The 23,680-nt window shown below is 44.0% G+C and overlaps 1 protein-coding gene across 1 annotated transcript; it reads left to right on the forward strand.

Moving 5' to 3' along the window:
* The first annotated feature begins 1,267 nt into the window (after positions 1-1,267).
* On the forward strand, positions 1,268-6,616 carry ccn2b (cellular communication network factor 2b). The gene is made up of 5 exons (XM_012831444.2): positions 1,268-1,426; positions 2,289-2,505; positions 4,024-4,275; positions 4,630-4,841; positions 5,176-6,616. Exons 1-5 carry the CDS (start codon positions 1,373-1,375, stop codon positions 5,479-5,481), a joined length of 1,041 nt encoding a protein of 346 aa, XP_012686898.2. The 5' UTR covers positions 1,268-1,372; the 3' UTR covers positions 5,482-6,616.
* The last annotated feature ends 17,064 nt before the right edge of the window (positions 6,617-23,680 follow it).

The following is a 23,680-nucleotide window of genomic DNA, read 5'->3' on the forward strand; positions in this document are numbered from 1 at the left end:
GGAGGAAAGGAGAGGGGAGGTAAGGTGAAGAGAGGAGTGGAGGAAGAGCAGGGGAGGGTGGGGAGAGGAGAGGAAGAGGGGAGAGGAGAGGAAAATAGATGAGAAGAGAGGTGTGGAGAATAAAGGAGAGGACTGGCAACCTTTGCCATTTAATGGTCTCGATTTTGTGCTCTGCCTCTAAGAGTATATATAATGGGTGAAGGCACGGAATGGCCTGCTTTGAGATTGTGCCCTTCTCAGATTGTCCACTTCGATTAGGAGCTCCATCGCCCTGCTGACCCTGCATCCCCGCTCCATTCCACACATGCTGGGCTCCATTGGAACACCGTTTTATAACAGAACCCTCACGACAATACGGTTGTGTAATTCACTTTTGGAGAGGGCATCGGGTTGTCTCTCCCACCTCAACTCTCCTCTTCCCCTCTTCAGACACACACACACACGCGCACACACACACACACACACACACACACACACACACACACACACACACACACACACACACACACACACACACACACACACACACACACACACACACACACACTTGTCTGCATTCTCTGTAACTGCCGCAGGCTTGCCTTTAAGCCCACTGTGCCTGTGTTGTCAGAACTCCACCTTGAGATCAGAGGTCTCGGGCACTTGCTCGTACATACTGCTCTTCTATTCTGTTACAGCTCCGAGGCAAATGCATCTGACAGCGAAAGGGTAGAGTGTGACCTAATGTACTGGTGTCACAGTAGACAGCCCCACACTAGCAACTGGTGATCCAGTTATGAGGGATTAAATCTGTTGAACCTTGCAAATACATTTAGTTATACACTCTCTTTGCATATCTCTTTGACTCACCAGAATGATTGCTTTGCACTTCAAAAGGTCTCCTCAATTATTGTTGTTCCTCTATTGTGAGTCACTTTGGATACATGCATCTGCCAAATGAATAGATAGTAAATGTTATGTAAACATACCCAGCCAATGTATTTAATGCATGCACATAATGCACTACTGGTACTGAATCTATAGTAAGTTACCCCTGCCAGACAATGGCTCTTAACATGGGGATTGACATAGAGGGTTGGTTTGGGAGTGGGTTGGGGTCTACTGCTTTTGCAGGCTATACCTCTCAGTTGTCAGGGAAAGCCATCTGGATTTCGAATATTTCTCTCCCCTCTGGGTCGCGTGGCATAACTTTCTTTTCTCGGGCTACACCCCGCGTGCAAGAGTATATAAGCAGCGCGAATGCCTCAGAGCGCAACAGTCTAGCCTTGAGCTTCGCAACCAGTGAGACCTTCAAGCCCAACCCTGCACGACATCCCATCCGGACGAAAACAAACCTGTGGACTCGACTCGCTGTTAGAGTGTCTATCCAAAGATGCGTGGGAAAACTATTACCAAAGTCTGTCTGCTGTTCGTTTTTGCATATATGGTAAGTTTGATATTTTTAAGTAGCGAAGGATACTTTTCTGAATGTTTATTTATCCCTTGTCTGCAGCACTTCTCATGATTAAAGGAGCATTATCATGCAACGTTAATTCAAATTGGATGAACATACTCAGATGCCGTCGCCCATCACATTACACTAACAGGGATAGTCAACTGATGCTCTATTGTCTACACGGCCTCATTTTGTCGTTGTTTTGTCTTGTCATAGGCAAGACCAGCATTCACATGTAGTGTAGCAGAACAAAATAGGATAGTAAAGGGAGGAGTGGTGAGTATGTTCTCGGCTCAGTAACTAAGCTTGATGCTCACCGCAGGGTCCATTTATTTTGACCTACCGCTTTAAAAAGTACAGCTTGTTCTCGTGAAAAAAGCTGTATGTTTCGTTAGTGACATCAAGATGGTCTTAGTCTGGTTAACATATTTTTATGACATACATAGGCTATTCCTGTATCGTTGTAGGTATTCGTCTGAGAAATGTACATTTAGTTGAAGCCTATTTGAATTTGTCTTGTATGAGGATGTTGAGGTGGTTTCGGTGGTTCACATGGGGAAATGTTTAAGCGTGCAACACATAACAAACGTGTGCACTGAGTTCTGTCAGCATGCCGCAAATTTTAAAATGTTTACATGCTCGGTCTGCAGGAACAGCCCGTACTTACGTAGCGCAGTGTCTCCACGCTGTGGTTGCTCGCGGTAATGCAGACTTATCGCTCCGTAATACTCTCACTGGAATATTGTCCTCATGATAGAAAAGAAAAAAGTATCTTAAAACCCTAAACGACACATACACACATTCTTTTCATATTTCTTATACTTAAGCATATATGTTGTTTGTTCTTTGTCAGGTTTCTGCTGAGGACTGCTCTCAGCCCTGTGACTGCCCGGCCGAACCTCCAGTGTGTTACCTCGGTACCAGCCTGGTTCTGGACGGCTGTGGCTGCTGTAAGGTGTGTGCCCGCCAGGGAGGGGAACCCTGCTCACTCCTGGACCCCTGTGACCACCACAAAGAACTCTACTGCAACTACAACCTCCTGAGTGACTCCGAAACTGGCATCTGCATGGGTGAGTGCCTGCAAAAAATACTACATTGCCATTACATCACCCACCATGGGAGACAGAACTGTTATGTAGAACATAACTTTATTGCATTCATAAGCAGGACTGTATTCAATAAAATGCGGGCTCAGGAGGGAGTCAACTAGAGTAATGGCTCATGAAAATATTTCACCTTGAATATGGTCCAACGCTCCACCCGCTGCGCATCTTGTAATAGGAGAAACAGTATTTTACTGGGGTTACTTATTGGCATCATTTTCTTAAATGAAAGCAGGTTTAGCAGAGCAAGTACACACCCAGCAGTGTTAGGGAGAGGGCGCCGACAGTGAATACACCCATCACCTATAAAAATTCTCCTTTTCCTTCTCCTTTTCCTTACCTCTCCTTTCCTTTTCTTTTCTTTCTTTGCCTATCCTTTAATCATGGTCATCAATCTGCTGTGCCTTGCACCCATGGTGTTTATCAAAGTTTTCTTCTTCTTCTTCTTCTTCTTCTTCTTCTTCTTCTTCTTCCACACGTTGTTCACCAATATTTGGTCAGTGATATATCATATACTTAGACTTCACCAATCCACATGAAACTTGGTAAAGTTGTAGCCCCACATGGATGATACAGAATCTAAGGTTTGTGTCTCTAGGTGTGCGTTTCCCTTTGTGGTAGCGCCCCCTGAAGTAGGGTAGGTGTAAAGCACTTTAGGGGCAATAGCTTGAAAACCGTTTTGGTTTGGGCTAAGAGGTGTATCACCCTAACTCATTACGATTCATTAGCGGAGTGAATAATAACCAACGCAAAAATCTAGCAATTCAGTAGTCAATATCTTTTGATGAAGAGATTGAAATTTCACACCCTGCATCTCTACTACACTCATTGGATGCATGTCAAATTATGTCCACAGGGGGTGCTGTTTCTGTCAATGTTATGCTTTAAACTTTCGGTTAATGAAGTCTTGTTTTCAGCTTTTTGACCAGATCACAGTTAATGGGTGTTTCAGAATTATGCCATTTGGCTCGTTCAACAAAATGGTCACCAACGACCAATCGAAATTTAGCAGCAAGTGCATGCCTGTGTGAATGGCCAGTCTTAATGAAATGTTGTAACCTCATTTATAATGGCATAAAGAAGCTATTTACCCAATTGCCCAATTTAATCCTTATGTAACATTAACACAACTCAATTTGGTCCTTTTTCACCTTAAAGTGGTGAAATAATTTAACCTTTCACTATTTGGGGCAGTTTGCACATTCTGCTTGGACCCCAAGGATTGCTGCTTGTGGCTATATTTAAACATATCATGAGAGTGTATACCCCTGTCCCGTTATAAATGTCAATACTCTACATTTAATATTGTTTTCAAACATATTCTTGCCTTTAGCTATTAATCCTACATTTTATATATACATGCATATTTTTCTTGGAACGTCCAATCCTCTCTTATCCTATCCTAACCTGTCTTATCCTATCCTATCCTCTCCTCTCCCCGACATTTCTCTCCGTCTCTCTAATGTTCTCTCTCTGACGTTGCAGCTCAGGAGGGCCAGACGTGTGACCTGGGCGGTGTGATATACCGCAGTGGCGAGACCTTCCAGCCCAGCTGCAAGCACCACTGTGTGTGCATGAACGGCGAGATCGGCTGCGTGCCCACCTGCGCCAGCGACGTGCGGCTGCCCTCGCCCGACTGCCCCTACCCCCGACGCATCCAGATCCCCGGGCAGTGCTGTGAGGAGTGGGTCTGCGACGAGACGCCCCAGGAGGAGACCTTCGAGTCCGCCATGGCAGGTGAGAGGTTTCCCCATCCCCCTGCACTCCTCCTGTGTTCTGCTCTCCATCCAGAAATGCTGCTTACAGAAACATGCATTAAATGTTCATTAGCATGTCGATTTTATTGTTCAGAGCTACAAAAAGCCTACAATAAAAGTTGTAGTTTATTTCATTTTAATATTTTTTTGAAATTTTGCATTGCATGCATAAACATTCCAAGAACATCCACTGTGTTCAAAGAACCTCATGTCTGAAGTTCTAAAAGGATTTCATATTTTTTAACAATATTTGACAGCTAAAACAAGTGTGTTATTATATTACACACGCCCAGATAAACGAGTTAGTAATCCCATCACTGTGTGGCTCTTCCAGTCTTCAGAGAGGTGTCTGCCCAGGGGCCCAAGCCAGAGAGTCCGCGGGACAACTGCCTCGTCCAGACCACGGAGTGGAGCGAGTGCTCCGCCACCTGCGGCATGGGCGTGTCCTCGCGCGTCACCAACGACAACGAGCGATGCCACCTGGAGAGGCAGACCCGCGTGTGCATGATCCGCCCGTGCCACACCGACCAGGAGAAGGGCATCAAGGTGGGCGCAGAGGGGGCAGGGGGGGCAGAGAGGATCATGGGATTGTATGCCAGTTAAGATGCATACATTGATAGCTGATAGCTTTAATCCAAACATCTCGCTGAGGAGGCAAAGTATCTTCAACAAAAGATATCAAAGTCATCAACAAGTTATCAATTGAAACACACATTTTTACAAGATTGGCCCTGATGGGGCTGTTGTGTGATAATTATATCTAATCTGATTATTAGTGTGGTGTGTACACATGTACGTGGAAATGTTAAATATGGTAAATGGTAAATGTGTGACCTTCTGACCATCTGACCGTGTCTGTGTCTCTTTGGTGTCTCCACAGAAGGGGAAGAAGTGTATCCGGACCCCGCGGAGCGCCCGTGGCATGCGCTTCGAGCTGTCGGGTTGCCGTAGCGTGCGCGCGTACCGGCCCAAGTTCTGTGGCACCTGCACGGACGGCCGCTGCTGCGTGCCCCAAACCACCGCCACGGCCGAGGTGGAGTTCCGCTGCCCCGAGGGAGACAGCTTCCACCGCAACATGATGTTCATCAAGACCTGCACGTGCCACCACGACTGCCCGCGCGAGAACGACATCTTCCTGTCAACACACACCAGACACATGACCGGCGACTATGAGAATGACATGTGAGGTGGCGGGGTGGGAATCGCTGCCATTTTACACAACATTGCTGATATGCGCACACACACACACACACACAGACACACACACACAGAGTCAGGTTTGTCTGTAACACACATACACACACTACATTGGCAGCTCTTCAGCTCTTCTGGAACTCCACCTTCCTTGATCCCACCCAGTATAGGAGTATAGGACAAAAAACTCTACGTGTTAGTGTGAGAAAATGAAAACGTGTGAAGTATTAGCTTGTGGACAATTAGCTTGTGGACAAAGCTTGTGGTTATTATTATTATTATTTTTGTTGCATTTTGCGTTGTTATTAATGTGCAGCTCTTAGGTCGCCTGAACCGATGGTGTTCAGTCGACCTTTCGCACTGAGGGGAGTGGACACAATGTGTATGTGTGTGTGTGTGTGTGTGTGTGTGTGGGTGTGGGTGTGGGTGTGTGTTTGTGTTTCCTGATAACCATTTCACAGTATTAAAACACAGGTTCTTGGAACTTAGGAACTGACAAAAAATCTGACAAAAATGCTTTAAGCAAATGGCTACCTATTCTTCCCAGTTATTAGTATTATTATTTAATTCTTTATTATTATATGGTTTTTCCACCTCTGTTATTTAGGAGTGTCTTCAGTCTCTGAGGATTGATTTCTGATGACCACAGATCCAGTTCATCTCAAACTTGTTCACGGGGTCTCATGAATTTAAGACATTTAAGTGTTATTGTATTTTAGGGGCCTGATGTGACTGTGTCAGAAATGTAATCTTGACCTATGACCCTTCGTAACGGCCTCTGCAACGGGGTACAAAAGTACCTACTAAGACCCCCAAATTCCATTTGGAGGATGATAACCCCAGTACGATTTACGATAACGTAGCTCGGATGAACAAAATTAAGTGTAGCATTTATTTAAAAAGAGTGAACGAATTCGACAATACAATTTGAATTTTGTGTAAATACTGTAAGAAGACTGTGTACAGTTTTGTACTAATTTATGTATCTGTTTAACATGCTCCTGTAGTTGGATGTATCTGTACTGTATTGTTCTGTGTTTCACTGTAACCGCCTGGCAAAGATACAAGTGAGATCCTGTCCGTTGCACTTTTTGTTTTCCAATAAAGAAAATATATTTTTATACATATATCTGTGTCCGCCACCACTGCTCTTTATCTTCTCTGTGTGTCTATTTAGAGATGTTTCGATGGGGCGTGGTCAGCAACACCCTGGAACCCCACTGCTGTTCTAGAACTGATTGTGCAGAGTTGCTGTGTGCTGACAACAGCTGTATCATGACTCTTTACCTGAGAAGGTACACAAGGTTAATGCACTTGTACTTTTGTGTCAGTCCCCTACAATGAAGGATGCTTTAGGTGATCTAAGCATTTCTTTATAGATTCTGTCAAACTCCATCACCATAAACGGCCACCACCTATACTGAATGTGTAAGGTGCATCCAAGTAGGCTAAGCTGTGTTAGCTGCCAGGCTTTGATACCTGTGTCTTTGTTTGTATGGTTTCTGACTAGTTGGGGCTTGTATAGAAAACCTTAGCCTCCGATTACAGAACCCAGGAGATTCCCTGAGACATGTTTTCTTCTATAGCATCTCTGTCAGTGACAGCTATCAGATCCAGCTTGGCCAGCTGCCTCAAGTATGCTAAAATAGAACTGCTTAGAGCAGCATCTATACAGTGGCTTGTATTCTTTAAGTATTCAACCCTCCTGAGAGTCATCACCCTTTTCACAAATACAAAAGATCAGCTACTTACACATATCTTCCCAATAATGCTTCTTTAAAGCTGTAATGGCATCGAATAGGTTCTCTACCAAGCATTAATGAATATAGTGGTTGAATACTTATGCATGCAATATATTGTAGTTTATTTTTGTTTATTTTTAGTAGTATAAGTACAACATAAGTCACAAAATATACTGATTGGGAAAATATGTGTAAGTATCTTTCGTAAACCTGAAAATGGTGATGACTTTCAGGGGGGTTGAATTCTTTTGCAAGTCACTGTATGTTTGTTTTGTATGTGTTTAAGAGAAGGGAGAGGGGAGAGGGGAGAGGGGGGTCGCAGCCTTAGATATCTGAGTCTGTGATTCTAATCTAATACACTTTTTTGTGAAACTCAGCTAATTCCTTTTCATGGTCCTCTAGCTGTCCGTTCTGTGTGTGTGCCAATAAACCCCCCCAGTGTTCTTATACAGTCCTGGCTCTGTAAATGGGAAAAACTCCAAAGTGGTTCAGCCCAAGCCATCCTCCAGAACACACCTTTCACCAATAGCGGACTGTACCTTTAAAATGATGCTGATGCTGTGAGTCAGCGGCTATCGTTCAGTTATGAGGAAAGCTGGATATGGGCCCTGTAAACCCATCCTGACTGGATTGGGAAATAACCCAAAGACCAAAGCTAACTATAAACATGTAAACAAAACAAACACATGGGGCTGAAAGAAATAAAACACATGCTTGTTTTACAGGCCCTTCAGCTGCTGCAGCTGTCGAATCTACATTGTTACTGCTGGTGGTGCTGCTGGTGTTTTACGGCTCTGCCTCCTCCCTTATCTACCAGGCCGGCCTCCTATGCAGGCAGGCAGGCAGGCAGGCGGCCAGTTCTGGGGAGCTAATCTGCAGGGTGGATGTATCTGTGCAGCTCATGAGCCTATCTCAGGCAGCAGATAATCAGCGGCTGAGGGGGTTACCCTGGGAAGCCCCCTTCTCTTCTCTCTGTCTCCCTCCCTCTGTGCCTTCCCTGCCTGTCCCCCAGAAGCACTGGACTGGATTCTGGGTTGGATCATCCGGTCCTGTTCTGGCGTGGATGCGGTGTAGTGTCAGATACGTGCCGGATCCGTTTGAGAGTTCACTGCTTTCTGGGTCTCCTCTTCACACAGTGATGAGATGCGTCCATTCTTTTTTCCTGTGCCTTTCATGGTTGTTAGCTGAATCATTTGTGCTTGTGTGTGTGTGTGTGTGTGTGTGTGTGTGGGTGGGTGGGTGTGTGTGTGGGTGGGTGTGTGTGGGTGGGTGTGTGTTTGTGTGGGCTCAGTTTTGGTTGTGAAGCCATGTAGAAAATCTGTCCAAGGCGGCTGTAATTTACCTGAAATAGGAACAGATCAGAATTCAGATGACACATATGAGTGCCACCATTTTATATATTACTGTTTCCCTCAGTTAACTCAAATAGATAGAACTGCTTAGATGGGGGACATATCCACACACAGTCAATGATCCGGGGTTCATAACTGTTATCGTAGTCACATAAAGAGTCACATTGTATGTTATGGTCAACTTTCTTTTTCACTCGATATCACCACACATGGTTTGTGTTTTGATGTAAAAACAGACCAGTTTTGGGCATTAAAACCAAGGTCAGACCACAGCTGTTCCTCTCATTATCAGAAGCCAAGCTATAATCTAATGATGTGCAGACCTAAGCAAACCATAGTTTCTGTTCTGTGTGTTTTAAATGAGGCTTGTGTTGTGTACATGATCTACTTGCCCCAGTGTTCCTGCAATCAATCATGCTGCTACTGCGCTGCAGCTTGACAGATATGGTGGAATGTGTACCTGGGAATGGTGTCATGTGTGGGTGGAATCAGGCAATGAGTGCTTTACATTTTTGAAAATTAGAAAAATATGCAAGTAAGCACACACGCACGCACACAAACACACACACACACAAACACTACCCAGTTAACATATAAATACACACAAACTGAAGCACACACCACTCACCCCACCATCACCACGCGCACACACACACACAACTCTTCTGAATACACTTGCAACCCCCCCCCCCCCCCTTTACACTCACAGTTGTGTAGTACACATGCACACACCACCTGCAGTAGCTCTTCAGTAATAGGTGAGTAAGAATGGGACATCTAAAAATAGACCTGCCGGGGTGATCAAAAATATGAAGACACATTTAAAACATTAAAAAATATGTTTTTTAGAGGTTTTTTTCCCCTCCAAACATAAATGGATATCACTTTTGGCCTCTTCAGTCATTCCATTACCATGTTATGTAATTAACATTTCAAGTATTTCAAGTTTCTTTACGTAAGTGCACCTTGTTGAAAGAAAAAAAAACATCTCAAACTCGCATAACCCACAACAAACACCTGACCTTCACCATGAAGAACTTTTCAAAAGAATTGGGTATTGATTGCAACATTTAGGCCAATCAGTATCTGATTTTAGTTCCCAGGACAAGATAGACTGACCTTTAAAAACAACATGACGCTGTCTGACGTATACATTAGAGAGGTGATGTTCGCATTGAGGGGTTGCTGTCGATTTGTTAAGCAGATACTGCTTTGCAATTTTTTTCCCAGTATACCACAATTCATTGCAAGGTAAACAAACTGAAGAAGAAGACCAGACATTCCTCAGTTGGATACCGGTTTGACATGTCTAAACAGTGGTTACATGGATTCGAATAACTGGCTTAGTCGGACTGAAATCGAATTATTCCTTTCATGTAAACACCTTTGTCCGACTATGTGCGGTCCGACTACGATCCGACTAACACCCCTGGATAACTCGATCCGATCCAGTTGATAGTTCGACTATTGCGGCATGTAACGGTGAATTGGATAAGGAACTGGACTTTGCGTCTTTGCGCATGCTTGAGATCCCGCCACCCTCCTCCCTGCCAGGTCGTGACCCAGAATGATGCCTGGAACTTTAAATGGGTAACTCCACCCTAAAATGTGTTTTTCTAAGCTGTAAACTAAATGATATAACTGAACTGTGATGAAACACATCAATGCTGGTGTTAATATTGACAAAATTCCAATTTTCATAAAAATCAGCATTTAATGGGTTGAACGTGGCTCAACATGTCATCTAGGTCTACTGTTCAAAAACATCCTGAGCTGATGCTGCAGTAGGCTATCTACGGCCATTTGGTAGGCTTATCCAGCTTTCCAGCCTCTGCTCGTAAGTGGGAGTCTTAGGTTAGGCTCAGAGCTAGGGGTGATGTTGAACTTTAAAATTGCACTATGTCTGAGAACCTTTAGAATAGAGCCGCAAATCGTTTCCGTTTCATTTGACTTTTTACTGTAGGTCAGGCCTACTTCCTATGGGCTATCTGAATGCATGATGAAGTTAAAGCCACATCAAACTTTTTAATGACATGGGAAATATTGACTGCATGTTAGCTGAAGATCACATTTGTTTCCTTGTAACAGAATTGTAGTCATTTTACAGGAGCCAAACAGTTCTATTGCCACCTTAACGTTAGATTGTTCTATATGGTGAGTGAGTGGACAAGTGAACAAACCGAACACAGCTCTAGTAATCGAATGGGAGAAGGGTTCTTCCCGTCTTGTGTCAATCAGTCAGATACCTGTGATCAATCTGGTCCAATCGGGTTTCACTGAAGGCGGGACTCTTTGCTTTGCGCTTCGCTGGAGCGTCATCCTCCTTTTCTGTCAAGAGTGACGTTTTTTCTACTGAGTAAGCCAATGCTGGTGGGAACCGCAAAATTACAGTGGCGAAGCCCCCCACTGCACAAAGAGGATAAAATTCCCCAAACTGAAGACAAACAATCTGGTGACAACGCACTGCCATTCTCTCAGGTAAAAACAAGCCATACATAACACTTTCTAGTATAATGTATGAGGTGTTGTAGTACTCGGGTTTATAAATCAATGTTTTCTCTGAGTTGCAAGAAATTATGAGGAGAGGTAAAAACATCATATAGACTATTGTTGGCTCGTCTGTTTTGGTAATAAGCATATCGTGAATCATAACGTGCTTTCCCCAAACTGGATTGATTTTACATGGATTTATGTATTGCGGCGTAATTTCCGTCATTTGGGGGCATTATGTTTGGGTACTATATTTGGTTACTACGTGCAACGATTTGGTCCTGTCAGGTGAACCAGCGTGTGGAATTAAAGAGAGAGCTAAATAAATCGGTGTGGAGAAGATTCCAGGGGGATTAAGCGCTGAAGTAGCCGCTGGGATGAGAGCGCACCCTTTGACTCCGGTCGTGTTATGTTCGCCGTGTGATGACAGCTGTCATCATTTAGAATGGGGAGTTGCTATTGTAAAAAATAATTTTCACTGTATGTAGTATAGGCAATTTACAGGCTGCTTCAAAACATCACAAAACCTAAACATTTGTTATTTTATCACATTCAGTGTCTCAGAGAAATTATATTATTTGAGATGCTAAGAAATATGATTTTCTGGAGGGAATTATGTTCACACAGCGCTCCATACGGCTATATATGGTTTCATTGTCTCATTACCGAGGTTTTCCTAGCTAGCGCGATGTAGCTAAGTGTGTCATTATTTTTGACTGGTTGCTGCATGGATACAGCGGGAGCACTGAGAAAGAGTCTCATCCCCCGTGCCGTTTCTGCGGATACAAGCAGCCCCGCCTCACGAGCGGCCGTAGTCGCCGGCAGACGAAATGTAAATAGTTGTGTTTGTGGCCCTGTACCGCAATTCTCGACTTGTTGTGATCGGCGCTTCAATCGCTGATTTGTCGAGGTAGACAGTAAAAAGGAGAGTGGCTTTCTCCCTCTTATTCTTGTTGTTTTCTTAGCTCTATTTTGGCTGAGACGTGTGCGGCTCTTGATGCGGTGGTGTTTGGCTAAGCGTTGCCCTTAAGAATATATAGCTGGTTTGTACAGCAGCATCCTCCTCAGCAGTGAGCCTGCAACCTCACAAGACTCCACGCAGAATACTTTTCCTGTTACAGTGGTCTATGCATAGTAAACAATTCAACCTTTTTTACAGATGTGATATTATGCTGTTATTATGCTGTCTTAGAATTGTAGTACTATCACTGACATCATAAACATCGTCATAAGCCTTTGACCAGGGATTTGAGAACATTTCAGATAATGCCTGCTCTAGCAATTGCTTGACCCTTTCATGGAACGACCTTAAAGCATTGGGTTTCCGCTACCGGAAAAAGGACCATAAATTGATTCCCCCCCCTCACCAAAAGAAAAAAAAAGTTACATAGAGACAAGTTTCTCACACACACAAACTGCTACCATAATTCTTAGGCCCTGTTAAGTTCCTCCAGTCCCATAGTCACCTTTATGAGAGCTACAAGGATGAAAGTAACCTTTAATACATTTCTATTGGAAATAAGAGCTAGAGACAGCCTGTGAAGTCCCTGCTGCTTCAGACAGAGTAGGCTTGTCCTGAGACTGAGGCCATGCTCTGTACAGTGAGACAGGAGAGCTTTTTTTAGCGCACTCAGCTAAATAGAGCATTCTGTCCCCGAAGACATTCAGGTTTGTGAGACTAATGTACAAGTCAAAGGGATGTCGCTGGTGCTGCTCCGTACCCTGGAGACAGAACTTGCACATTCACCTATTCATGGAGAGCTGCGTACACAGAGTAGTAGGGCCAGTGCACTGGCCAGAAGTCGAGGCTATTTATGTTCAGCGTATGGTTAGTTAAGAGGTGCTGTTTGTTCGTTTCAACAACTGATGGCCGTACAGCAGTTTGGGCAGAACCTGACGAACCTTTTTCCTCAGGTTTTGCTTTCACAAAAAAAGCTGACTGAAAGTTCAGCATTTTGAGCAACCACAAAGGTTCCCCACCCCTTCACACACCCATGCAGACACACACACACACACACACACACACACACACACACACACACACACACACACACACACACACACACACACACACCTATATCCACCCACAGAGACACACACACCTATATCCACCCACAGAGACGCACTCACACTCACACTCACACTCACACTTACACTTACACTCACACTCACACTCACACTTACACTCACACACACACACACACACACACACACACACACACACACACACACACACACACACACACACACACACACACACACACACACACACACACACACAGAGGCATACACACAGACACGTGCATATCCACCCACCCACACACACACATACACACACAAACACACACACCCACACACACACACATGCACACAAACACCCATTTACACACACACACACACACACACACATGTCTGTAGCAAGACTCAACAGTGCCGAAAATTCAGCACAGGCCTTCTTACCTTAATCAATTCTGACATTCTGTTCCCCTACAGAGTAAACAACAGACTGTGTTAACTTTTTCCCCAGGCCAATCTTATACATACGCCAGGGTCTGATGAGTTTGTCATCAGAGTGTGAACGCAAGGCTCAGTGCGGACATCCGTGTACCCTCCAATTTTTGGTGACCGTTACGTCACGAGGGCACCAACTGCTAAAACTGCTCGGACAAGAAGGTAGTGTAGCAAGAACAACTACGCGCCCATGGTGCCCCACTGCTGTTTGTGAGCGCGTCAGACGGCAGCTGTTTCTGAGGAGGCTAGAACCAGCACCAAGACCACCTGGATATTCATTTACATCACTTTTATTTACTCAGCAGGCATTTTCATCGAGAAAGCAACTTACAATACATATACACACTTTCATCACTGTGTGCGTTCTCTGGGTATCAAACCCATGATCTTGGTGTTGTTAGCACCTCGCTCCACCAGTTACTCTACTAGCTTAGCCCACAGGAACACACGTAGGCTTTGACTTTCTCTCTGATGCAAACAGCTAAGGAAACACAAACTGCTACCATGGTTTCTTAGGCCCTGCTCAATTTCCAGGCCATCGTCAGTGACGGTGTCTATTCAGGGATGCTGATGTGAAACGCTCCAACCACATGGGCGTGACGTTATCATCCATCACGCACTGGTCTCCATTATCTCCTGTAAATGGGCGTTCACGGGGGAAAGGGAAGGAGATGAGTGATCTCGGACGAGATGAAGATCAGGACGCAGTGAAATGAAACATGAGCCACCTGTCTTTGGCTCTAATGGGAATTAGGTTTCATTCGGGAAGGCATTAAATATTGAATGCGTCCGGCGTCTGATAAAAGCATGGGAAGGTATTTATAGAGAAGAGCCCCCTTTTTCTACCCCCACAGCCGTCTATAATTATAAATGTGAAGGCGGCGGCGGCGGCGAAGTTGGGGTCTTGAAGTTTGGATGAACTGAAAGGAGGCATGATGTAGACAGACATACAGAGAGAAAGCAAGAGAGAGAGAGAGAGAGAGAGAGAGAGAGCAGGAAAAAGAGTGAAAGGGGAAGAGAAAGAGCGAGAAAAGGAGAGAGTTCTTCAGTTTGTGAGTCTAAGAAGGGTGTGTAGCTTTGGCAACATACTGTAGGCCCATCCCTATTATGCCAGGAAAGCATATTTGAATCTGAGGGAGAGACTTTGAGAGACAGACAGAGAAGACAGATTGTGACACATAGAGACAGACAGACCGACAGACAGACAGAGTGAGTGAGTGAGAGAGAGAGAAAGAGAGAGAGACAGACAGGGAGAGATCACATAGAAAGACTAGTCCACAGAACTTCAAAAGTCTTCACTAAACATACTGCAAAGAGGCGTATGACAGTGGCTTTATCTGATCTTCTCCTCGTCTTCTTCGTCTTCTTCTTCTTCTTCTCCTCTAAGCCCTGCTGTGCTCGAGCACCACACACTCCCCATTAGCCATGCCAAACCCAAAGGAAGACATTGCTGAACACAAAGCCCGTCCTGACAAACTTCTCAAAAAAGATTGTTTCCCTTTAACACTTCATTCTCTCCAAGACCCACTGAACAGACTAGTCAGAATATTACATTACGGTTTAGCTTGCTCTGTAGAGTGGCTCGATTCATTATTCATGACGGTGCCAGCACACATTTATTGAGCTTTGTTTTAAAGTTGCTTTGGAAAATGAACGGAGCTGAAATGTAAGATATTATGGATGGCTGTAAGAACAGATATAGGTGGCTGCTATATATATTAAATAATGAGGCTAATGCTGTCATTTAACTGTGATGAAGAATAACTTGTATATACTTGTAATAACAGTTTTATTATTATATAGCCACGCCTCGTGTTTAATAATTAACTTTGCATTGGGAAGTATCACCACATCATATTGCCCTTATTACAGTGTAATTACTCTATGAAATCTGGTCCCACATATTTAGTAACTTGCTAATGCTAAATGCTAACATCACTTATAGAAGTTACATCTGCAGTTATATCTGCTTAGTCTGTAAGTAGAGTATACTATGCCATTATGCAGAGTACTGTATCTGTCTTTTAAGACTCACTGGTATTTAATTTGTTAAACTGTACTGTATTCTATAGTTGTTCTGTAAGTGGCTAAAACTTGCACACTTATATGAGTTATACGAGTATAACGAGTTTCTTCATTATTCATCAATTGAATTACAGCATTAGTTTCATTATTTAATAGCCCCACCCTGTATATTACATAATAGTGTAATGTAGAAGGACGGGCAGGTTTCTTTGACTTCTCTGCTGTTTATTATGATGCACACAGGAAACACAGATACTGATACAGGAAACACTAATACTGACACAGGAAACACTAATACTGCATGGGAAAACACAAGAGGGAGGTCTAATCCACACAGTGGGTACTTACAAATACTGCATCGGATCCAACACACAGGCATCTACACGTGTCACACAGACTAGAAATGGTAACAGAAATACACGTTAACATTAACACAAGAAGGAAGACGCAAACATTCTCGCTACGTTCGTAGAGCACTCTGGGATCACTGCATCACATACACACGCGTGGAAGCACACTACCCCCACTGTACGCTACAATAGTGTTCTTACTCAGTTACAATGTCTAGTTTGATTTGAGTTGAAGTTTGCTGTAGGTGTGGGATATGACATTTTTGCTGACAGACTCTTCTCCCTCTTCCCTCGCATCTCTCACCTTGTGGACTGCTTGCGGTCGTCCTTCAATGGCTGCCAATGTCTGCTGGAACACCCTGCCTGACGTGGTGAGTATGTGACAGTGCTCTCTCAACAGCAGAGAGACTGAAGCTCAGCACAAAAATTCAACCCACATCATTGGAGTCAGTTCACATAATAATGCCTGTTCTGGGGTGTGAAGTAAGGTCAGTGTGTGTGTGTGTGTGTGAGTGTGTGTGTGTGTGTGTGTGTGTGTGTGTGTGTGTGTGTGTGTGTGTGTGTGTGTGTGTCAGCTCTGTCCTGTTCTCTTTTCTGGCGAGAGAGAAAGAAAGAGACATAAAGATACAGAGAATGTGTGTGTGGCTGAGAGAGAGGGACAAACCATAAGTGTGTGAGAGAGTGTGACAGAGAAGGAAGGAAAGAGACAAAAAGAGGAGGAGAAGTGTGTGTGTGTGTGTGTGTCAGCTCTTTCCTGTGTGTGTGTGTGTGTGTGTGTGTGTGTGTGCGTGTGTGTGTGCGTGTGTGTGTGTGTGTGTGTGTGTGTGTGTGTGTGTGTGTGTGTGTGTGAGTGTACACATGAGTGGGCACTACATCCATGTGTGTGTTCTTCAGGCGACTTTTAACTTCAAGTGGACCACATACATTTCCCCATCCCTGTCCATTGATTTTAGAATGCCACAGACTGTTGGAGGGTAACGCTGGTTGAGCCAGAGGGAACATTAGGCAAGCTCTTAAAACAAATATAGTGAAACTGCTGATGTGGGTCCTTCCGTCTGCTCCCCTGTTCTCACAACATGGCCTATTTTACTCCACCTCACCTGGCCGGGCCGTCTCTAAGAGCCTGGTTGGGGCTGTATTATTAGAACGGTGTTCTTCTCTGTCAGACAAAACAGGGACAATTTTTTACTGGTCCTGAAAAGTTTTGTTTATAGTCTGTTTTTTTTTTGTTGCCACGGTTGAGGTTAGTTCCATTTCAGAACTCCACAACATTTCTCTGTTCTTTTCTATTGTTACATCATTTCCTGCTGTCATGGAATATGGATTCTTATGTGGAGATGAGGTATCACCTTGTAAAGTGACAAAAAAATCTTTGACTGTCAACAAATAAGGTTTGTAGTCCGAGACTACAAACACGGAGTGTGAATCTTTGAGTTTTGAGGCCCTAGTGTGATGACCTGTTAAAGGTTATCAGCCATGCTTGTTCTGTCTCTCCTGACAGCTGGGGAAAACAGATAACAAGCATCATCATGATGTCAGGAAAACCCTGTTGTGTGGAGCTATAGATGACCAGAGTCACAATAAGTTACTATAATATGATTGGCATGAAAAAGAAGATGTTCAGAATCGACTGTGATTCCTTGGTGTTAAGCTACTACATCTCTTAATTAAAGACACCTTGGTCGGCTTTCAGATGTGTGTTGGCTGATCAAAACACTATGGACACAGGTGATGACACGTGATTTAATCATGTCAATGAAAGTGTGTTTTCAGTAGCAAGCTTTGAAACACAGTCATTGAAATAAGCTCTTTTTTACATGTGCATAATTATTTTACATGTACCTGTTACAAATGTGGTATTTCACAGATCCTTTTGTCCAAACGACTGATGGAGAGATAACCCCTGATTTCCCTGTTTCTCTCTTCTTCTGTTTTCTTCTTGAGTTCTGCCCGAGCGTTCTGCCTCCCCTGAGTGGGACTAGGAGCTGGGTGGGGTTGGAGGCTTAGGGACTGGTTTAAACAGGAACTGGAGTTTTAGCTATTGGCTATCTTTATCTCAGCCCAGCAGATACACTCACTCACTCTGTGTGCGTCTGCACCCCCGCCAGCAATGCGTTCTGGGATGTAAGTCCTCCTTTCTGATGTCTGATGATTAGCTCATCGAAATTCCAAACTCGCAATTCCCCGGTTGTCATATGGAGCCAAAATAATGTCTGTGTGTATCAACATTCTCAACTTCAGAAGCAGCTGTTAGATGCATATAGGAAAACCCATCATATTATCATAATATATTAGATAAAAAGGGATGACAGTTTACAGTTGTGAGTTAGCCTGCCTGCCACGGGAAGTACACCATTCAAAAGCATTCCGTGCTTGTATAATGTAGCTAGCTAGAATGTTTAAACAAATGAAAAGAAAATATGTCTAACTTCCTCCATCAATTGTTCATGCAGTTATTTCATTCTTCACAGAACAGGTGAAAACGTAGATGTTCCTTTTCAGAAAGTGACTACATTAAAATTGAGAGGTCAAAGTCAGACACAATCTTAAATTGATGCAAGCAGATGGACTGGTCCCCTTATGTGCCGCGGTTCTGCTTAAGGTTTGTTCCTGATTAACAGGGACTTTTATGTTGCCTCTGTCGCCATTGTGCTGGCTCTAATTGGGTTCAGGCCGTGGGCCTTGTAAAGCGCCTTGAGACAATTTTGTTTTGGTGCTATATAAATAAAATTTAATTTAATTTAATTTAATGATTATATACACATGAAAGGATATCTTCAAGTCTTTAAGTGAAAAATGAAACACTACAACAAAGATTGTAAACAGGCCTGCTCCGGTATTACATAACACACAATTAAATTAAATGTTTAAAGTGAAGACGTACAATGTCATGTATGTATCTGTGTGATAATCACTGTGTAAAGTAAGAGAGTACGCAAAAATAATCGATTTCATACAATTACTACTTCGATATGTTTCTTCTAACTGAAAATATACCACAGTCACCTGTCAAAGCAGTTTTGATTGTAGTTACGAGTATGACCAACAGGTGGCAGCAAAGGGTTAAGCAGGATAAATAGATGCACAGGTGGTCGCTGGTTTGGATGCTGGATCAACAACTCAAAAGATCGACAGGGCTCAGAACAGCCAGTCAGATAAACAAGATCGTTTCTAGAGCTAGACGCAGAGAGAGCGCTCATGAAGCCTTCCTGCAAGAGCACAAAACCAAAAACGACAAAGGATATAGCCTACCATAATTATCCCAAGCTGGATTTTCCTTCCGTGCTATTTTTAAACTAATACCAGAAATGTCATTTTTCCTCCCAGTGGAATACAAGATGACGTGGGATGATTAGGTGGGGGTAGCAAAGATTACAGTTGCCCATCTCCTGGGTTGATACCGTGATAACAGGCAGCCAACATTTTAATTAAACGGGAGTGATTGTTGAGCTCCTGAGAGACGTATCTCCGCAGAGCTTTTGTGAGAGGCTCGAGGTTTAATAAATACTCGTGGCTCTGATATTACAGACAGCGCAAGATGTCCCATAACAACGCTAGACTGGGGGCGACGACATGGATGCGAAAGGGAAACTGGGGCATGTTCAGGAACAACACAAATAAATATATCCACTAGAATCATGAATAGTTTATGTTGACAGTGGGCTCATAAATATTGATGTTGCAGCCCATCTCCGACTGATACAGCTGAGAACCCATGGGTGACGGGACTAATCTCTGTTCAGTGACCCGAGCAGGCAAACCCAGCCCACTTGATTGGGTCAGCACTATTCTCAGCTGTTTTTAGAGTTAGTTTAAAAAACCCAATCTACTCCTGCCTCCGCTGCACATGCATACACACTCATGCATATGCACGCACAGGCACATGGGCCCATTTGGACATAAAGACACACATACACAGTCAAAAATACATACACACTTACACAGTCAAACACATACATACACACTTACACAGTCAAACACATACAGTACATACACACTTACACAGTCAAACATACATACACACTTACACAGTCAAACACATACATACACACTTACACAGTCAAACATACATACACACTTACACAGTCAAACATACATACACACTTACACAGTCAAACATACATACACACTTACACAGTCAAACACATACATACACACTTACACAGTCAAACATACATACACACTTACACAGTCAAACACATACATACACACTTACACAGTCAAACATACATACACACTTACACAGTCAAACACATACATACACACTTACACACTTACAGTCAAACACATACATACACACCTACACAGTCAAACACATACATACACACTTACACACTTACACAGTCAAACACATACATACACACTTACACAGTCAAACACATACAGTACATACACACTTACACAGTCAAACACATTCATACACACTTACACACTCACAGTCAAACACATACATACACACCTACACAGTCAAACACATACATACACACTTACACACTTACACAGTCAAACACATACATACACACTTACACAGTCAAACACATACAGTACATACACACTTACACAGTCAAACACATACATACACACTTACACACTTACACAGTCAAACACATACATACACACACAGTCAAACACATACATACACACTTACACAGTCAAACATACATACACACTAATAATGTAAACATGTTCACCACTCCGCTATCATTTGTCATATGGTCTGTACTGAGACAGCTCTCTCTCTCTCTCTCTCTCTCTCTCTCACTCTCTCTCTCTCTCTCTCTCTCTCTCTCTCTTTCTCTCTCTTTCTCTCTCTCTGTGTATGTGTGTGTCATGGCTGCTGTTTAGGGGTTTATCTAAGGGCACTGTGTCTATCCAGACAGACCTTACAGAGCAGTTTGTCAGCAGCCAAAACACTGTCTGGTGCAAATGAAAAGTTGTCAACATCATGCGTCACCACACACACACACACACACACACACACACACACACACACACACACACACACACACACACACACACACACACACACACACATCTTTATCAACAATTAGAACAACAACACCAATTGCTTCTTTGCATGCAAAAGCAGAGACAAAGACACTTTACAGCAGTGTGGTGGTTTGTGCTGATATGTTGTCAGCCGGTTCGAGAAGTGACGATCTTATGACTTAGCTATGATAGCTCTGCCAGCCCCATTCACTGGGTCCATTGTGGTCTGGGACCCTTCCACTGGATCCCATTGAGGCACAGGATGTTGCTAATGGGTGCCAGTCCAATTCAAATGATATTGAAAGTAATTGGATCCTCTGGTAGCGCACACAACAAAAGCTGAGATCAATGCAGCGAAAGTCCAAACAGAGACAGTTCATAAATCAAACTTACCAAACTCAGGAGGGACAGGATCCTCTTCATTTTTTTTATCTCAACAATGGCCTAATTCTGTTATGCATAAGACACGGGGTTAAAGTTCTTGTACTGATGGTTAGGGGATTCATCCAGAGGCCAGATCTTTCTGTGTCTTACAATGTTTACGTCATTTCAATTTCAATTACAATTTCACCCACATAGTATCTGATTAAACAGATTCAAATATGGCATCTTTTCTCCCTCAGCAGCAGCCATACTGCCTTAGTCATGTAACCCTGAATGTTGGGCGACTGTGGTGGAACTCCTGTCTCCCTGAGGCGTGGGAGAAAAAAGAGGTTACTGGAGTAGGTTTCATTCGCTTTATTTAACCGCAGACACGGAAGGGCGAGACAGCGCTCTCCATTCTGACGCTCCTCAACGACCCGTGTCCCCTCTGTGTTACATTCTGACAGGGTACCCCCGCCAGAACAGATCCCTCCTGGCAACCACGTAAACCTGAACAAATCACTCCTTGAGGAAATGGAAAAAAAAATATATAAAAAAAAAACAACATTCATTTTTAGCAGACTAAATAACACTGTCAACCAAAACCTAAAGTTACAGTCACGTGTCACCAACACCAGACCCATGTCTTGCTGAGTGATGGGAACTAAAGTTTGTCCTAATGAGATCTTATCTACAAGGGCAGCTCCAGACTATGAGCGCAGCACAAATACAGCTGACCTACAGTCTGGCGGTGCTGGGCTACTTGGCCAGTGTTTTCCACTAGCGGAGAGAAACATGAGAAACACATTAGGACTCACCAGAGAGAGAAACGAGGACAACGGGACTCACACACTGTCTGGGGCCGAGACAAAGGGTAGTCAGACAGATGTGTCGACTCTGCACTCTGAGACGCTGGGTTGCATCTCTACAGAGGTTTTAGGGATTCTTCGATTCCTGAGAGTCTTTGCTGATGCATTGACAATGAGATGAGCAGCAGACACACACACACACACGCGCACGCGCGCGCACGCACACAGACACACACACACACACACACACACACACACACACACACAGTCATGCACTCTCTCCCTCTCTCTCTAGATCCCCACCACCACCACCACCACACATACACACATACAAACACACACACACGGACCCATCATCCCTCTCCTTCTCACACAAATACACACACGCATATGCTTTCAGATGTACTCAAATGTACTCACACGCACACACGCGCACACACACACACGCGCGCACACACACACACACACGCGTGCGCACACACGCACACACACACGCGCGCACACACACACACACACACACACACACTGGAGTGGCAGCTGTGGAGCAGTTCATGGTCAGAGAGCTGACTCCAGGGGGGTGTCCTCTCCTGGGGAGGAGCAGGAAGGAGCAGGGGGCTAATTAGTGCTCAGAAGTCTGGAGGGTGTCTCATAATTAAAACAAAAAGAGGAAAATAAGATTTTTTGAAGGGGAGCCAGAGTGGGAGGTCAGATTACACAACAAAATCATCCCCAGTGTTGTCAAATGAGCACCACTGCCAAACATGTATTTTACACAGTTGTTTTGATAGTCCATTTAGGGATGGACAACTTGTTCTCTTTGTTTAGGTAAAATTGGCAAACAATTTTTTTCAGTGTCGGCTCATTTAGTGACGGCTGTGAGTACTTAGAAATAGTGGAATGGAGTGAAAGAAAGATAGAGAGGAAAAAAACAAAAGCATTGAAATGGGAGGTAGATTGGTTAACAATACATTTGGAGAAAGGGATGGGGGTGTTCGCTGGGGGATGGGTGGAGTGGGGCACAGCAGCATCTGTTTTGTTCTCAAAATGTTAGTTTTTCAAGCAACCAAAATGGAGGTTCCCTGGATCTCAGTCTGTCTGTTCTAGTTTGGTAAGACACTGTCTTCCAGACAATAGGCCTACCATTACACCAGGGACGGTATAACTAGTAGTCACAGACCTACCATTGGGTCTTTATTAATGAGGTGGAGAGATAGAGAGCGCATCAGGATGGAGTCATTTGACCAGGGTGAGTAATGAAGAGGGGGCAGAAAGGGAGGCAATTAGAGGCCAAATGCCCAGCTGGTGCCCCGGAGTCACAGATGTCAGCGGAGACACAGCCGGGACCGGGGAGAAGCTTCTGGAAAGACTGGCTGTGGTGAGACTGGAAGGGAGAGAAAGAAAGAGGAGGCAGAGGAGGCGGAGGAGGGGAGGTGTGTGTGTGTGTGTGTGTGAGAGAGAGTGAGTTTGTGTGTGTTGCCCCCGTTGCTCCCCCCACTCTCACGGGACGCAGTCTGGTTGGTGCTGTCATCTCTCCACTCCAGACGGCCTGGGCCTGCACCT

Source organism: Clupea harengus, chromosome 19 (assembly GCF_900700415.2).
Source record: "Clupea harengus chromosome 19, Ch_v2.0.2, whole genome shotgun sequence".
In the NCBI taxonomy this organism is placed as follows: Eukaryota; Metazoa; Chordata; class Actinopteri; order Clupeiformes; family Clupeidae; genus Clupea; species Clupea harengus.